The sequence below is a fragment of the Palaemon carinicauda genome, chromosome 14 (assembly GCF_036898095.1).
Source record: "Palaemon carinicauda isolate YSFRI2023 chromosome 14, ASM3689809v2, whole genome shotgun sequence".
Lineage (NCBI taxonomy): Eukaryota > Metazoa > Arthropoda > Malacostraca > Decapoda > Palaemonidae > Palaemon > Palaemon carinicauda.
In genome coordinates, this window is record NC_090738.1 from 3,684,510 (window position 1) to 3,702,165 (window position 17,656).

At 35.1% G+C, this 17,656-nt stretch overlaps 1 protein-coding gene across 1 annotated transcript in view; it reads right to left on the reverse strand.

Moving 5' to 3' along the window:
• The window catches only part of LOC137653847 (uncharacterized), an 829,144-nt gene that overhangs the window by 88,439 nt on the left and 723,049 nt on the right, over positions 1-17,656 (reverse strand). The window contains exons 71-77 of the mRNA XM_068387498.1: positions 14,167-14,484; positions 13,787-13,966; positions 11,400-11,546; positions 4,638-4,986; positions 3,654-4,542; positions 3,167-3,538; positions 2,804-2,987 (exon numbers count right to left, since the gene is read on the reverse strand). Of these exons, the coding sequence (XP_068243599.1) occupies positions 2,804-2,987; positions 3,167-3,538; positions 3,654-4,542; positions 4,638-4,986; positions 11,400-11,546; positions 13,787-13,966; positions 14,167-14,484 (2,439 nt within the window). The remainder of the gene's footprint in view (positions 1-2,803; positions 2,988-3,166; positions 3,539-3,653; positions 4,543-4,637; positions 4,987-11,399; positions 11,547-13,786; positions 13,967-14,166; positions 14,485-17,656) is intronic.

A 17,656-nucleotide genomic window follows, 5' to 3' on the forward strand; every position in this document is an offset into this window, starting at 1 on the left:
ACTCGCATCCCCCTTAGAAAAATCTATAAAACTTTTAGCTACTTGTAATTGTACAAAAGGGTCTACGATTTGTTTGGCATTTAAATGGGCATCGACGGATGAAATCCATGACTCCACATTTTGAGGCAAGAACCCATTGACTCGGCCCTGAAAAGGAAGGATTGCTGACCTGGCATTTACAAGCGTCACAATTGGGGGAGGATTAGTCTGGCCTACGCCACTAGGTCCAGGGGTGGGGCTCACAGGGGGAGTCATGACTGCTGTATTTCTTTTCCTATCTCTTCGACCCCTTGCAATTCTATCAAAATATCTATATGAATACAGACGTCCACTGCGTAAACGCATATGTATAATAAAATTCCCCAAACAATGTTACTAATCCCAGGACATTTCCCGAGAATTTCTGAAAGAAAACCGAACACAAAGATATTTCCTGTAAATTTCTGAAAGAAAAAAGGAATTAGCACAAAGAGAGAAAAAATTCTAGATGAGAATTCGGAGTTGAACACAGTTTCCTTTAATGAAAGGAAAATAAAAGATTAGCAAACCACTCACCCCAGTAATAATCGACTAACGACTCCTGATAACTATACTTCACTGCCCAAACTGGAATGAATTTAAAAATTTGTACTTAGCTTATATATGGTTCTGTGTGATGTCGTCACATCCTCTCTCTCTCTCTTGATGTTTTGTTAGCGATGTATCGTTCGAGTTTCCGTTGAATGTAGTGCTTCCTGGATATGTTTTGTAAGCGTTGAACGTCAGTCCTTGGGTTTCCTAGGATGTTGATTGAAGATCCAGTTCATCAGTTTGTATGTATAACATTCATTAAATGTTATAGATTTCGATGGACTATGTTACTTAGTCAAAATTGTAGATACATTAACGTTGAGTTCTTTAACATCTTTCTCTGGTTTTTAGGTTTTTACAGCTTTATTTTTATGTCTTGAAGATCTTCCTCTAATTCTTAGAGTTTATTATTATAATTACTTGAAGATCTTTCTCTGATTCGTAGAGTTTAACCGCTGCCACCATTTATTAGTGTGCTACTTTTATAAGCACACATTGAGTATGTGTTGTTTAAGATGTTAAGTCTTGATAATGAAGTTCATCTTAGTATCTTTAAAAAGTATTTATTCTCTAAAAACAACAGAGTTAAACATCTCCATCATAGGAGTGGAGCTGGTTTGGTCAGATGACCAATTCAGGTGAAGTATATATATGAACTGCTTAAATTATCGATATCACAGATATCGTATGCTTAGTTGTCTTAGCATTTTAAACACAACATGGAAACTTTTACATTCTTTCTCGGAAGACACCTGCATCCGGTGACGACACAATCTTTCACACAGTATGCATTGGTGTTGACGTTTCAGAAAAATGTTACATTGCCGAGGCTGCATAGTGCATCCTGTTTATGATTTTATATGACTACAGCAAGTCTCACGCTAGCATCTTCATCCAAAATGACACATTACGTCATGTGTTTTAAACATGTAATAACAAACTATTTCATTTATTACACATACACCACAAACTATAGTCTAATCAATCTAATGGCCAAAATAGAGCAATACTAATTAGGTTGGTTTTATTTAGGAAACACCACAATGGGACTATTCTTCCGATTATGAATATGCATCAATTCAAAATAAAATACAACGGGACTATTCTTTCGATTATCACTATGCATAAATTCAAAATAAAATACAATGGGACTATTCTTCCGATCATGAATATGCATAAATTAAAAATAAAATACAATGGGACTATTCCTCCGATTATCACTATGCATAAATTCAAAATAAAATACAATGGGACTATTCTTCCAATCATGAATATGCATAGATTAAAAATAAAATAAAATGGGACTATTCATCCGATTATGAATATGCCTAAATTCAAAATAAAATACAATGGGACTATTCTTCCGATTATCACTATGCATAAATTAAAAATCAAATACGAGACTATTCTTTCGATTATCAGTATGCATAAATTCAAAATAAAATACAACTGGACTATTCTTCCAATTATGAATATGCCTAAATTCAAAATAAAATAAAATGGGACTATTCATCCGATTATGAATATGCATAAATTCAAAAGAAAATACATTGGGACTATTCTTGCGATCATCAATATGCATAAATTCAAAATAAAATACAACGGGACTATTCTTCCGATTATGAATATGCATAAATTCAAAATAAAATACAATGAGACTATTCTTTCGATTATCAATATGCATAAATTCAAAATATACAATGGACTATTTTTCCGATTATGGATATGCATCAATTCAAAATAAAATACAATGGGACTATTCTTCCGATTATCACTATGCATAAATTCAAAATTAAATACAATGGGACTATTCTTTCGATTATCAATATGCATAACTTCAAAACAAAATAAGCATAAGTTGTTCTTACTATATCTTTTTTTTTTTTTTACTCATGCAATTACAGTTATTCATATGAATATAATGTAACGGTCACATAACATAATAGCTCATTCTTTCATATGGAGTTACATGTAAAGTCAGACTTACTTTCTTGGCACTTTTCTTGATTTTTTCATTGCAAATTCACTAATGATCTCGTTGGAGTCCAGTTCACACAAGATGTCTGACTCGAGGCTCATCATAGTCAGATTTACCAGATGTTTCTGTGTCATAGATGTCCGTAACCTGTTTTCAATGAACTTTAGCTTTGAGAAAGAGTGCTCCCACTACAGTTTGTCACCATTGGGGCAAGATATATTTGTTTATCCCTATGTGTGGGAAAGAGTCCTGTACACCCTTGTCCAATACAAGTCTATAAAGGAAAAGCTCAGTGCTGATATCTGTTGGCTCCTCATCTGTGAATATATTAGCAAATGTGACAAACTGGCACAGTTCCTCCTTAAATGTTATATCCAAGTCATCTGGATATGATCTGATGAGTTGCTCTGCTGAGTTGCAAAGTTCATCTGAAGAAAGCCTTTGTAGATGTCTAAAAATACTAAATTTACTTGATATCTGTTTGTATGCTTCCAGACGTTGACCGAGAGAAGATATAAACTGATCAATGATAGGCAAGAAAGTTTGTGTTCTTTATTTTTCAGAAGTACTGAGTTGCACTTCTTCTGCATGCCCATAATCCAGTGGGTTAAGACGCACATTGCGGCGCTTCTGCCGAAATTTATAGCCTTATAAGCTGATCCAGACTGAGACAGCAGTTCACCTTCTTTTTCATAAGTGTGGAAGGAGTCATGCTTTGATGCAATATATTCCTTTAAGCTAGTCAGTGATGCCACAGCAGTATTTAGATCAAGTTTTGCATTTTGTAGAGTTTTATTAGTTGCATCTGTTCTTTGCAGAATATCATTCCAGAGCGTGGTGTAAATTCCTGTTTCAAGCTGATTCACCTGTTTTAACAGTCCTTCTGCTTCACAGCGTACACTCCTTTTTTCTTCAATGACATCGACAATATGTTTAAGTAGCTCCTTAATCTGCTCATAATTATGCATAAGAGCTCTAGTTGCATCAGCTCTGCAGGACCAGTGTATTGTTGTGACACATTTGAGGGTCAATGATGAATCACTTTTTTTTTAAAGCCTCATCCAGAAGTTGATACCGATGGGTTGAAATTGTAGAGAAGACAAACAGCTTTTCAAGGAAGTCAAAGAAATGTACAGCACTTGAGCAGCATTCTACAGCATTTTTACCAACCAGGTTAAGAGAATGTGCTGTACAAGGAATCCAGGATGCAAGATTGTTCTTCTCTCTCACTTTGGCTTGAAGACCATTGTACCTACCACTCATTGCTGATGCACTGTCATAACTATGTCCACGGCATTTTCCAAGCGCCAGGTCATGTGTGTTTAAAAATTCCATCAAAGCATTGAACATATCTTCAGCACCATGCCCCTTGTTTGTCATAAAGGTTACAAAGCGTTCCACAAGGCTATCTTTCTCCATGTACCTCAATGCATGGGTCAGTTGATCAACATGGGCTGCATAAGGTGTAGAGTCCAAAGACATTGAATAGTATTTTGACTTCTTAACTTTGGAAAAAATTTCTCTGAGGAGTTGTTCACCCATTATGCTGATAACCTCTTCCAATATTGTAGATGACAAATAGTTTGTGTGACCCTTCCCACGATTAGCTTCAGTTTTGATATGCTGAGCGAGAAAGTCATCATACTGGGCAATAAGTTCAAGAATACCTAGAAAGTTTCCATTTCTAGGTAAACCAACCAACTCATTGTCTCCTCGAAATGCTATGCCCCGCTCAGCAATGAAGTGAATAACACTAACTACTTGTTTCAACACCAATCTCCAATACTGTTCAAGGTGTTCAATCTGTTGTGTCAGCTCTATATCCACACGTCCAATTACTTTTAGCCTCCTATTGAAAGCAACTGTAGCCTTTATATGTCTTGCTGACTGCTCATGATTTCTTAGACGTTCGTGTGAATGTTTCCAATCACAGAATCCAGTGGATGAGAGCAGAGAAAACTCAGATTTTTGCACGTAAAACAGTAAACACATCCCTGTGAGGGAGAGAAGCATAACCAGTTTCTTATTATGACTTCCCCATTATGATTTTGACAGCGGAAGAGCCCAAGTATACACATTCTTTGATTACCATCCTTTCTAGTTTGCTGCTTTGAATGTGTTGAGAACAATCTTTCATCACAGTGCTTAACTGTTGATACTCTCCTTTTCAGCCAGTATTCATACATCTGCTCAGAAATAATGGATGGCCAAAGTACAATGTCATTGCCCCCTGGTGGGCCCTCAACTTCAGCTTCTGAAAGAGGTGTGTCACTATCAGCCTCCATTTCTTTATCTTCTCCAGATGGATCCATTACTATTTCTGCCTTTTCCTTGTCAGGATCAGTGGCTTGTTTAACCATTTCTCCAGCTTGATCAGGTTCTGTAAGCTCATTACTCTTTCCTGACATTTGTCTTGGTGGATGTTGAACAGTGAAGAACTGGTCCAATTTTTAAATCCTTACATTTCTTCTTCTGATTTTGTTATTGCTTCCTTTGCTTTACATCTTTTTGAAGTCCCAGACTCCCAATTTCTTTTGCGGTGCCTATGTCTGTCTCCTTCTCGATTGTCCATGGCTCTATATGTTAGTAAATCGTAATCTGAAAATACACGAAATGACCACACTCACCAAAAAATTGAAAATTTAACCAAATTAACAAAAGTATTTCGAAAGTTCCAGTAATATATTGATTACCTATTGCCTGTATCAGTAACAATAATAAAGGAAAAGAAAACTTTCATAATTTCTCAACATTTCGTAAATATCCTAATTCGTTTGTGTCTCTTTCCTCATCTTTCCTTCAAGCTCCTTGCCCCTTATGACTCTTTGGCTAGTAATAGGTTTGGAATGCCTGATTAAACTAAAATGTACCTAAATAGTGAATAACTCTAAAAAATGTCAGAAGAAAAAATAAAATACGAAAAGGAACACACACTCTGTGAACATCCACTCGCCTTGCACCTCAATAATTGGTGCATCAATATGTAAAAAATGCACAGTCATGCAATCCAAAACACTGAATATACTCTAGAGTCTCCAGACCATGGATTTTCCCATTGCTTTACATAAATATGAACCAAAACAAACGTTCTTGGGGATGGAAAACTATTTTACCAATCTGATTCATCACAACACAACATATTTCGGTACTCAGTACCTCACCAACGAACGCCTGGCTTATTCATGAACATAGGATACTATTGATAGGAGGCCTAGAATTACATTAAATACGTCAAATAACAACAAAACTCACGCCAAAACTCAGCCGTGATGGATCACAGTACGCTCAAAGTGCCACTAATATCCAGGGTTGCCAGATGGTCATTATGGTTTGTTGCATATCTCTCTCTCTCTCTCTCTCTCTCTCTCTCTCTCTCTCTCTCTCTCTCTCTCTCTCTCTCTCTCTCAAGTCTGGATATGTGGATAAACTTCTTGCTGAATTAAAAAAAAATCTGGAAATTTCATTAAAGGGTCTGGAAATCTGGATGAAATTCCAAAAATCTGGAAAAATCAAAATTTTTCTGGCAATCTGGCAACACTGCACAGCTGGACCAATTTTCACTTATTGTCGCAAAAGAAAATGGACCAAATTGCCTGGTAACAAAAGAAAGGAAAACTTGCAGGAACTTGACTGCATCATACTGACACTCGTTTAGTTATGACTACGATACTAATCTTCTTAAATCAAAATTTATTGTTTATATTGGTGGGAGGCCCCCTCTTGGTGGGTGACCCTGGGCCATGGCCCCCTGCCCCCACCCTCCTCCCTTGATCCGGCCCTGCCTTGTTCCTGCAACACTTTCAAATAGACTAAGATTTCGTAGCAACCATACGTGTGAAATAAAAAGTTAATTCTTAAAAAATACGTATATTTACATATGTTAACTTGAATAAAAAAATACAACGAAATTCACAACGAAAGTCTTACGTAATTTACATAAAATACTTATATCTATAGGAGAGGAGCTCATTTTATGGACTTGGTATCATCTCTTCAATGTCCAAATGTAAACAATATATGAAATATAAATAGAATTATTAATAAACTACGATATTTCCACTAGACCAACTTTGTAAGAGTATCTATCTATCTATCTATCTATCTATACAGTATATATATATTTCTATTCCCAGTCTTTGGTCATAACGACCCATAAGTTCTCTATGAATCGGGGTCTGGTGATTTGGCGGGCCAGTCAGTGATTTCAGGATTCCCTTTAAACCACTCCTTTACGGATGACAAGGCTGTTATGAATAGAAGAATTGTCAACGCCAATAGTTTTTAACACATTCCTGTTAAACCAGTCGAGATTTTGTGGTCAACATTGCACGTATTTATAAATTATAGCCTAAAGCTCATGTTAGTGAAACCAAATTAATGGAAAATCATGTTGACAACCATGCAGATATCCAAACAAGTTGTTTGAAACAACTTCATTTTCTAATAACAAGCAGGAAAATATATTTCCTTGATTAATGCAATAGGCCTAACCATGTAGCCAATGCATTTAGCGCAAATAACTTGGATTTCGATGTTTTTTTTTACACCAACTCGTGTCTTATTTATATTTCATTATTCAGACGCTAAATTTATTTGTATTTTATTAAAAGAAATCACGATAACTTTTGATGTAACGCTATAAAAGTAGAAAGTTAGTTTGCAAATTTCATTAGGTCAATTCCTCTATGCAGTCCTTCCTGCTGCCTGCAATGTTGAACTATCATTAACTCAAGTAGAACTGCCAGAGATGTTTCTTCGCGGAATTTTATTTTTCTTTAGAAAAAAAAAAACATTTATTGAATTAACAATGACCAATCGCTAAGAAAATATCTTCTGACTCCAAAGTTAATCACAGATTCTTATGATCAGATAAAGAGAATGACCATAATTGAATAAAGTATACTAATTGGCAATCCTCAAAGAGTTTCTAAAGCCGATTTAGAACTTGTTCTGAATCACTTTGTTCGTCCGGTGTTTGCGACTATGGTTGATGCCGTGACGCCTGGGGCAATCACTAACTTTGGCATGCACTTGCTGGGGATGGGGCTATTAGGGCAAATTCCACCCGCCCCCGCACCTTGTAAGACACAGCTGGTGATTCATAGGTTGGGTAAATGATGTTTTGTTTGTGTTGTGGGTCGAAACAGAAGCCAAATTGAAGTAGAGTCCAAACGGTCGAGTCTTAGAAGCAAAATTCAGGAGTATCAATCACACCCAACTTCTCTGTTGAATCTAGGTGCATTTGTGGTTTATTATCTTTACGGTAACGGATATTTTCCTTTTATATTCTATTGATACTGGGACGGTTTTATGTATCTTTGCTAATATAATAGGTTTAAGGAATTAAAGGGATTTTATTAACTCAAGCGACCCCTATCGGGGTATGAGAGTACATCACAAAATATACAAAATTATAATTTGACTTACAGTAATAGTGGCAGTAAAAAGAAGCAAAACTACTTTTATTCACACATCTATACAATACTGTACATATAACCGTATACCCATATATGCCATATATATTGGGGACATAAGCCTATATGGACTAGATTAAACTAATAATATATAACAAAAACTGTTCCATTATTAATTTTATAAATTTTGCTAGATTGCACAATTATCTATTATTTCTTACTTTAAACAACTAACTAAACTTTATATTATTTGGGTCTAGTGTAATAATATCTTTTTATATACAATTCTCTGAGGCTACTTAAATAAGGACATACCAAAGTATAATGGTGCTCATCAGCCTGTTCCTGCGTTTTACACTTTGGGCATGTTTTTGGCCCTTAGGAAGCCGAGTATCAGCAACAGAAAGTCTATGGTTACCACATCTAAATCTACTGAGATATTTCCAATCATTATAATCAAATTTGGTTAAATATTTGCTTAAGCCTAATTCAGTTTCAAGTATTTTATAGTTAGAGCATACCCTTCATTAATTTCACATAATAAATTCTGCTTTTCTATATCACAAATTCTGAGATCAACACATTTCCTAACCCAATTACTTTTAAATTCACATGGGCTGTTCCAAATATTAGATAGACCACACTCGTCTAGAATACTTTTAATTTTTATAATCCCTTTCGACTTGAATTCATTGCTATCATGTAAATATTCTTAAGTGTATATATATATATATATATATATATATATATATATATATATATATATATATATATATATATATATACATATATATATATATATGCTGGGGTATAACTTATGTTGTTTATCTTGACTGATCCTTATCCAAAAGTTTACCATTCTCTTTTCAATTTTACTTGTTAAACCAAATTGACCAAGTTCTCCATAAGCCATACAATCTTCTGACTTTCTTTATTTGAAGAATAATTTTTAGATACTTTCTATGAAAAATCTTAACCTGGTCTAGCTTTTGGAAGCCCCAAATTTCTCTTCCATTTAAAAGAACTGGGGTAACCAAGTGGTCCAAGAGTTCACATTGTATATCCACTGGTAAGGACAGTTTTCTGGTCTTGGTCAGCACACTATACTTTTATCTCTGGGCCTGTGTAACCTGTTTATTTATGCCCTTGCAATATGAACCATTAAAATCAAAAGTTGTACCTAAATATACATTATCATCCACTACTTCCAGCTCTGCATTACCAAACATGAAAAGAGGATGTGATCTGACCTCTGGACCATGTAACTATTTTTGTCGGAGAGGTGTTGACTGTTAGGTGCCAGGATTCACAATATTCACACACAGCCGTTATAGCAGTTTGCAAATCTTCAGCTGATTCAGCCGTAACAAGAGTATCATCAGCATACAAAAGGACATACATTCTTAAGAACACCTTAACATCGTCATCACTGAGGTTTTTCCGTATTTCAGAAGCACATGAATCAAGTCCTCTGCAGTTCCTACCAACAAATTGTTCAAAATCATTTAAGTTAAGTACAGAGCAAACAGAAGAAGCGACAGGTTTTCTCCTGGTCTTAAACCAATATTACATGGGAAAAATTCTGAAATTGAATGACCTACTTTGACAGAGGATTTAGCATTTTCATACATATTATATATAACAGTGATGACCTTAACATTAATGCTAGAAGAAATTAGCTTACACCAAAGAGATGATCTATCCACTAGATGTAATGCTTTTTAGTAATGAACAGGTATGAATCAATGAGAGAATGCAGAACGAATAAATGGTCGAATGTGCTGTAGCCTTCTTTGAATCCTGCCTGTTCTACTCCTAAAATACCAGCACCCTCTAAGTAGGCAGTTACGGCGATCATTTAGACAAGCTGTATACAGTTTACCAACACAGCTTAATAGTGTAATGCCACGATAGTTATCTGGGTCATCAATAGAACCCTTCCTTTTATGCAGAGGTTTGATCATACCTATACATCAGTCAGATGGCACTATTCCGGTTGTTAGTAAAATACTAAACATCTTAACTACAATATCTATGACAGACTCAGGACAATTCTTAAGGTATTCAATAAGGATACTATCAATTCCACATGCTCTTATTGTTCTTCAATTTACGAATTAACCGTTTTAATTCAAATGTGGTAATTAGCCTATTGATGAGTTCAGTATTAGAGTGATTAATAGTTCTGGGATCGAAGGGATTTTTCTCCAATATATTTCCATTGAGTTTTTGACCGAGATTCTTTTAAATATTGCACGAAAGTGTTCATTGCAATTTTACCTATTTTTTCTTGTTGTTTGTTAGCATTACATAAAATATCACTGTAAACTCTTAGGTTAGAATTTTTAAGGTTCCTCAAGTTTTTTAAATTTACGGTTATGCCGCTTAAAGGACTTTTTGAAGAACTTTGCGTATTCCCTGGATTCTTTTTTTTTTTTTTTTAAGTTCAACTCTCATTTCATCAATTTTAATTTTCCTGAACCTATTTTTTATCCTCATATATTCACCCCTTTTAGCTTTACAAACAGAGTCAAACCAGATTTTATTTTTAGAGTTGAGGTTTTGTTGGGGCCTTTTACAACAGGGATTTTGTTTTTCATACATACCAAGTTTTTTTTTGCAGGATCCAGGTACAGATTACAAAGATGTTTTGCTATGTCGTCAATTTCGATCTGTGTTGCTGATTCCAAATTGAGACTATTCATTTTGTTAGTTGAAAATAATATCGTCATCACTAAAGGCTACGCTATAATCTTTCTCGAGTTGGGGGTCCCATTTGGTTCTCAAGTAAATAATGCTTTGGGAAAGATCTCTACTCTGTTCAAGTTCATTTGCATCAATAAATTGGTCTATATTGACATTAGAGTTGTTATTTTTAGCAGTTAAGGTTACAGAGATTGCACAATGGTTATTCGATAAACAACTGTCTAGGTCATGCACACAAAAATGTCTAACATTGGGTAATAATTCGGGGGATGCCAAAATATAGTCAACAACACTTTTGAGTGATAATACACTATGATATTAAATATTTGTTTCCACATTTTTCGAAGTATACATAGGTAATGTTGGTAGTCCTGTGATGAACACAAATTTCAAATTGTTTCGTCTCTATAGTTTGAAGTAATTACTATACTTTGAAATGATTACTATTAACATAATTTTTTTTTTAGGATTATTATTAATATCATAGATTTGATATTTGTACATCATATATTATCTTTATTTTGTATGCAAGAGCTTTCAATGTAGGACAGAAATAAGTGTTTGAGATACTCGTTGTAGTTGACAGTTAGTGAACTTTGAAGGAAATCATCTGAAATTTGTTGCACCAGTTTTGACGCCCACTGTATAACAGACCCAGAAAGTTAAATGACCATTTACATCTTAAGAAATACTTTATTTTTTTTTTTTTAACAAACTAAAGCTCCACTAACCAAAACTGTTTGTATAGCAGCCCTTGTAGTATCCGTGATCACGCTGATAATGCTGTTATACCTCTGAACCTCTCTCTTGAGCACATCAGCCATTTCTTGATCTTCACATTGGAACAGTTCATCCTCACCAGCAATAGGTCTAGGTAACTTGACATACATATGTTTATTAGGTGATAATTATAATAAAATGGAAAAATCCTATTTGCTTATGATTGGATACTGCTACATTTACATCTAGCAAAAAAAAAAAAAAAAAAAGAAAAAAAAAAAAAAAATTAAATTATAAAATTCATTATTACGATTAATTTTTTCTCAAAGCTGTTTAAATGTCAAAGTCTACCCCCACATGACATATTTCCCATTTTCTTTCCTAGTAAAAAAGGCCTCCCCGTCAGACGAGCATCGAGCCAATCTGGCATCTATTTAGGTAGTGATGTTTCACAATTCCCTTGCCTATTAGTCTTTTAGTTAAAACCTAACTATTAACTTCTTGACATCACTCATCATTGGGGAGGAGGGAGGCAGGTATATGAACATCAGGTGAGTATAAAGATAATAAATCATATAATTAGAATTCTGTTTATTTCTACGAAATCCCCTGATGTTTTAATTACTGACTTCCACACTCTGATGGAAGTTAGTGAAGAAACTAATCACCTAGAATAATAAAACTTATCAACCATCAGAGACTCATTTCAACAGAAACTGATCCTAAACCCAAGTAAACATAGAATCCCTCGAATTTTGCAGATTGGATCCTAATTATATTTCCACTATAAGACTTTTAAAACCAAGCACTTAAATAACAATTAAAACCTTGAACATTCTTATTGAGAAAAATAAAAGTACAGTATAACTCCATTTAAATTTAAGCAAATAAATTACCAGCAAATTCTCATTTATACCATATCTCCCACAATTATCACAGCACCTAATGAGCAGTAAATTTATAAGGAACAGGTTTCTTTCAGTAGCCCTTGCGGAAACAAATTAGGCACGACACTGAGCTGTTGTTAAAAATCCTTTCCAAAGAAAAAAACTTTAAAGAAATAAAGAGAATAAGCTTCACTGCCACTTTATAAATTTGAACCCTTACGTCCTTCTGACTCGAATGTAACTTGCTGTGTGATTCTGTCACTAGAAACTTACCTAGAAACATCTCACTTTTTGGAAAGAGGTCCTCTGATAAAATAAATTAATGAGCCAATCGTGACCCTTTACTCCAATATTTCCTTCCTCTTTAACAAAACTTTAAAAGCTCTCACAGGACAAAGAAATCTTTTCTCTGCTGTATCACCGCCTTTCCTCCCCCAAAAAATGGGATGTGAGAAAATTGAGTGTTACATTTAGCATTGAAATAATTAGTTCTGAATGTAAGTTTCGATATAAAATCATCTTCCCACCTCCAATAGCCACATCATATGAAAAAGTATGCCATCGATCAATACGTTTATCTTATTATAACGCTAAAAGCAAATTTTCTAATGCCAAAATTAAAACAGTTTTAAATGTCAGATCATTATAAAACCTCAAGTTTAAACAAAACCTCTTTAACATGTAACGTTACGTTTCAAATTACACAAATCCACTTTTTATAACTTCAGATTTTTTTAACAGTAAAATCCTTAAATAAATTTATAACAAACCTAAAGAGTATAAGTTTAAGCAGGTAAGGAAAAAATTTCAATCTATCCAAATTAATTCTTGATACTGAAAAATTCAAAATAAACCTTCCAAAATCTTGATACCAATTATTGATGAACTGCCTTGGGGCCCTACATAATCCATCCGTTACAAAAATAATTTGTTTTTTTAAAATACTGTGGATAGAACCCACCCTGTTAAGACATGCGAGTAGGTGTTTGGGTGAACTGACCTCGAAACCAGTCGATAGAAAAAAAATATTTGTAAGGCCATCTCACTGGACAATATAACAGCAGAGGACACAGAACTATTAACCTCCCTCTATGCAGACAAAAAGGAGGCCACCAGGCCCATTCTGTTGTTTATAGAAACCCTAAACTTGTTTAACTCGTCTCAACTGATGGAGAAAGAAGGAAAAACATAGACCTAGATTTGACCAGAAGTGTAACAGAATCTCCATCTACCTAGCTAAAGAAATTTCTATTTTGAGGTAGGTATCAACATTTAATCAGCTTTGAACAGACATGATATGAACAAGCTAAAATAATTTTGTAGAATGAAAAATTATCATAAACGTATATTTCATATTCTTCTATTCATGAAGAATTCTAATTTGAAATAAGGGTTAGAAAGATTCATACCAATGATATTAAACCAAGTATTTGAGCTCAATCTAAGTAAAGAATAACCTTCATCTTTTTCATGTGATATGAATATATCATGATAACATAAATTATTCATACCAGTTTCTTAAGCACTTTGAGCTCAGTAAGCATGCTTTTATCTTTAGCTCGGTGGCGTATCTGGGAACCAGCAACAACGGCCAAAGCATTGAGAAAATGACGTCCCCTTTCCCCCTCTTCCACTCTTTGGACACCATTTGGAAGACCAAACACCTGTGGACGATCTAACCCAGTGACTCTCTGAAATAGAGCATTATAAATAAGTAATAATTACTGTAGTTTAACATACTCTCAATCAAAACTATTTGTTTATTTAATTTTTTTAATGTGTACGATGTCTTAATTATCTTAGCTCTACTTTTAAATGTATGTATTCTATTTTAATGGAGCATACTTTTTCAATTACTAACTCACATAGTGAAAAAAAAAATACAATTTACCAAAACAAATTCCTGGAGATCATCAAGCCTGTCTATCGTCTCTGGGAAAAGCCTCGATAATCCTGTTTCATCACTGTCCTCTCCATCTGAAGTAGGTTTGTCTGTTGGTGATCTGTCTTTGCCTGGAGGATCAGAATTTTCTTTATTTTCCTCTTCCTCTTTCTCAGATATTTTGAAAGATATGGCTATGATTTCTTTGAGAATGCTGCTGATAACTAATTGATCCTCGATGCTCAGGACTCTGCCTCCATAAAATACACGACTGACGAGGTATTGAAGCAGCTCTAGGTCCACCATGTGACCATCACTTATGCTGCACTGCAGGAGAAAATTGAACCTTATATTTTGGAAATTTATTATTGGGTCATCAATGTCTTTTTGAGTTGTTGACGTGATATATAATTATTCTGAAAATATTAATGAAGGGCTCCAAAATTGTAGTAAAGGATATGTATCTTACTTGAAATAAGTAGTACACTTTTTGCTAAAGCCACTCGGTTCTAAAACCTCTAAAAATGGGGTCAGCCTAGGTTAGTCCGTTTCTGTTATGATGATGGGCACTGCGAGGCTTCCGAGGAAGGTCACTTGGGCTGAACTCTGAGTTAAATGATATTTTGTTTCCAAATATTGGGTTCAAGGTCGTTGTTGTTTGTTTATCAACAATGGAAACGACATGCAAATGACGTGTGTTTCATGTGAAGGTCATTGCTTAGTTTCTGTTATGTAGATACGTACCAAGTGGTTGGCGATGGATGTCACTGGGTCAGATCTACAAGTTAAATGATGTTTTGTTTACAAATATTAACTTTAGGGACGTTGTGGTTTGTCACTTTACAAAATATTATAAATCACACAGTTGTGTGCAAACATGACGCATCCACAGTATTTTCCAGTCTCTCTGCCCCTCCTACCTGTATGATGGGTATTATTCTAGTCCTTTCACTTGCTATGGCCTTGGAAGACTTATGAGACACAATTTTTGGATCTATGTTAGAAAAAGACATTGTTGCCAGATGTCTACGTGCCTTTGTATACAGGCCTAGAAGTCGCTGTCTCATCGCCTTCCATATATGGGACATCTAAAAAACACATGTAGCATTGTTTGGGTTAAAGCTGGCAAATATTTTTACAACTGTTCAAATGCATTTGCCCTTCACAAGCACTTTCTCTCTCTCTCTCTCTCTCTCTCTCTCTCTCTCTCTCTCTCTCTCTCTCTCTCTCTCGTAGACTGTTGTTACCTGTATAGTGAGGGGTAACGTACAGACATATACACAGAGACAAACTAAAATAGGCCTACATGGTTAAAATTAAAAGAGAAGTAAGAATTTGAAGGTCAATAATTATAATTTTGAGATATGGGCGTTCGAAGTTTCTCAATAAAAATAAACTAATTTCAGTTCTGCAAAATACACGAAAAGACTTACTTTTAGGGGCGGGAGGCATATCTTCACCAAGCAGATAGACATCATTGTATCTTGACATGACTTCTACATTAAGAACTGCTAACCAACTAAGGATATACTTTGAGGACAATCCTTCACACTCAAAGGACAGGATCCAAGCTCTTAAAGTACTTTGAGGTGTATATATACCACATCCACACATAAAAATACACACACACACACACTCAGACTTATAGTAAGGTTACAACCACCACTTTCAACATTTTTTTTTTCTACACCAACCCTGTGCTGTCTTGTTGACTTGCAGACTTCCCGCATTCTTATCGTGACACCAATTTACGCATTGTTTCACAACATAGAAAACTCCCGACCAGGTAATGTTTACCTACCAGTGAAATTTCAGATTGTTTATGATAAAACATATTTAATTGTGTTAAGTGACAGAGAATGTGCTATCACTTTTTATTTTCTTGGAGCTGAGAGTGGTCAGAAAAGGAAAGTCGACGAATGTGGAACACGCCTCCCTATCAAAAATAGAAAGAAGCCACTCGCAAGTACATATAACTTAGTATACACACGGTGTAGCTATATAAGGTCAACCAATTTGTTTACCAAAATTCAAGCTACTACTCACATGTACCCCAAAGGGTTGTCATTTCTTCTTTTCCTATATAAACATACATACATACCTATATGCATTTATGTATGCATGTATATGTATTGTAGGTAGGTAGACGGTATATATATATATACACACACACACACACACACACACACACACATATATATATATATATATATATATATATATATATATATATATATATATATATAACGGATTTTGAGCGAAGCAAAAAATCTATTTTTGGGTGAGATGGCCATGACGTCCTAATGGAAGGTTCCTTTAGTAGCTTCCGAAGGGTATATATGACTACAGTGATATTCCCAGAGAATCAAACCAAAGGTTTCACAGAATTCTAACTTCTGGCGCGAGTACCTTTAAGATTACTCTCAAGGGTATCGTATATCATCAGGGGACGTATTCTTGACACGCCACATGGCAATCTGCACCCTGAATAGCCTTTACGCCTCTAGGCTCTAGGGGGAAAACGTGGCAGAATAGAAGGGTAACCGCAACAAAGATTATCCTGGTTCCCCTACTACAATCGTATCAAAACCGCGCCAACTCCCTCTGGCGGTCATTCCTTGTAGCGTTGAGCAAGGTGCTACAGATACAGCAGATCAGGGGGGGGGGGGGAACCGTGAAGATCTTCTCATAGAAAAGAAGGGTGGGTCCATTAGGACGTCATGGCCATCTCACCCAAAAATAGATTTTTCGCTTCGCTCAAAATCCGTTTTTTGGGCTCAAGCCATGACGTCCTAATGGAAGCATACCAGAGAATTAATGTATCTGTGGTTTTGTGTTAGTGCCTTAACCTTGGGGCAATATTTCCACGGCCAAAAGGGCCAATTGAGACAAATGACGTTACCGTTATCCGTCATCATCACTAAGCATAACAATGTTAGTGCCTCCTTCCCCCTGCAGGGAAGAGTCATTTTTAGACGTAGGAAAAGGGCCTCAATGTAGTATATATTGTATGAACAAACATAAGTATACACTGAGAATACAACCGGTCTCAAGGATTGTATATATTGCGGAACCAATATCAGTGTCCCCATCCATTGATTGTAAGAATACAATGATATGAGAAATACTTACATGAGTAAGTTAAGGAACTCTGGTATTTTAAAACATGCAATTGTTGGGCGAATTAGGACGCAACTGCATTTTAATAGATATTTATTCCTAATAAATGACTACATGCTAAATGAATGTAGCATGATAAGGAAATTATACGAGAGACATACACAGAAAATAATGTTCCCCTTTTTGAAAGGGGGAAATGATGAGTGCCACTCTCAAACTGAAGAAAAGCTCTTTTAACAAGACTTTTCTTTATAATTTCTGTACATGAAATAGTCTAACAACACTGTGTACTATGTACACACGGCACTAGTGGTATCCGTATAATTTCACACCTGAGATTCTGAACAGATTTAGTGTTACCTTGGTAACACTTATTCAA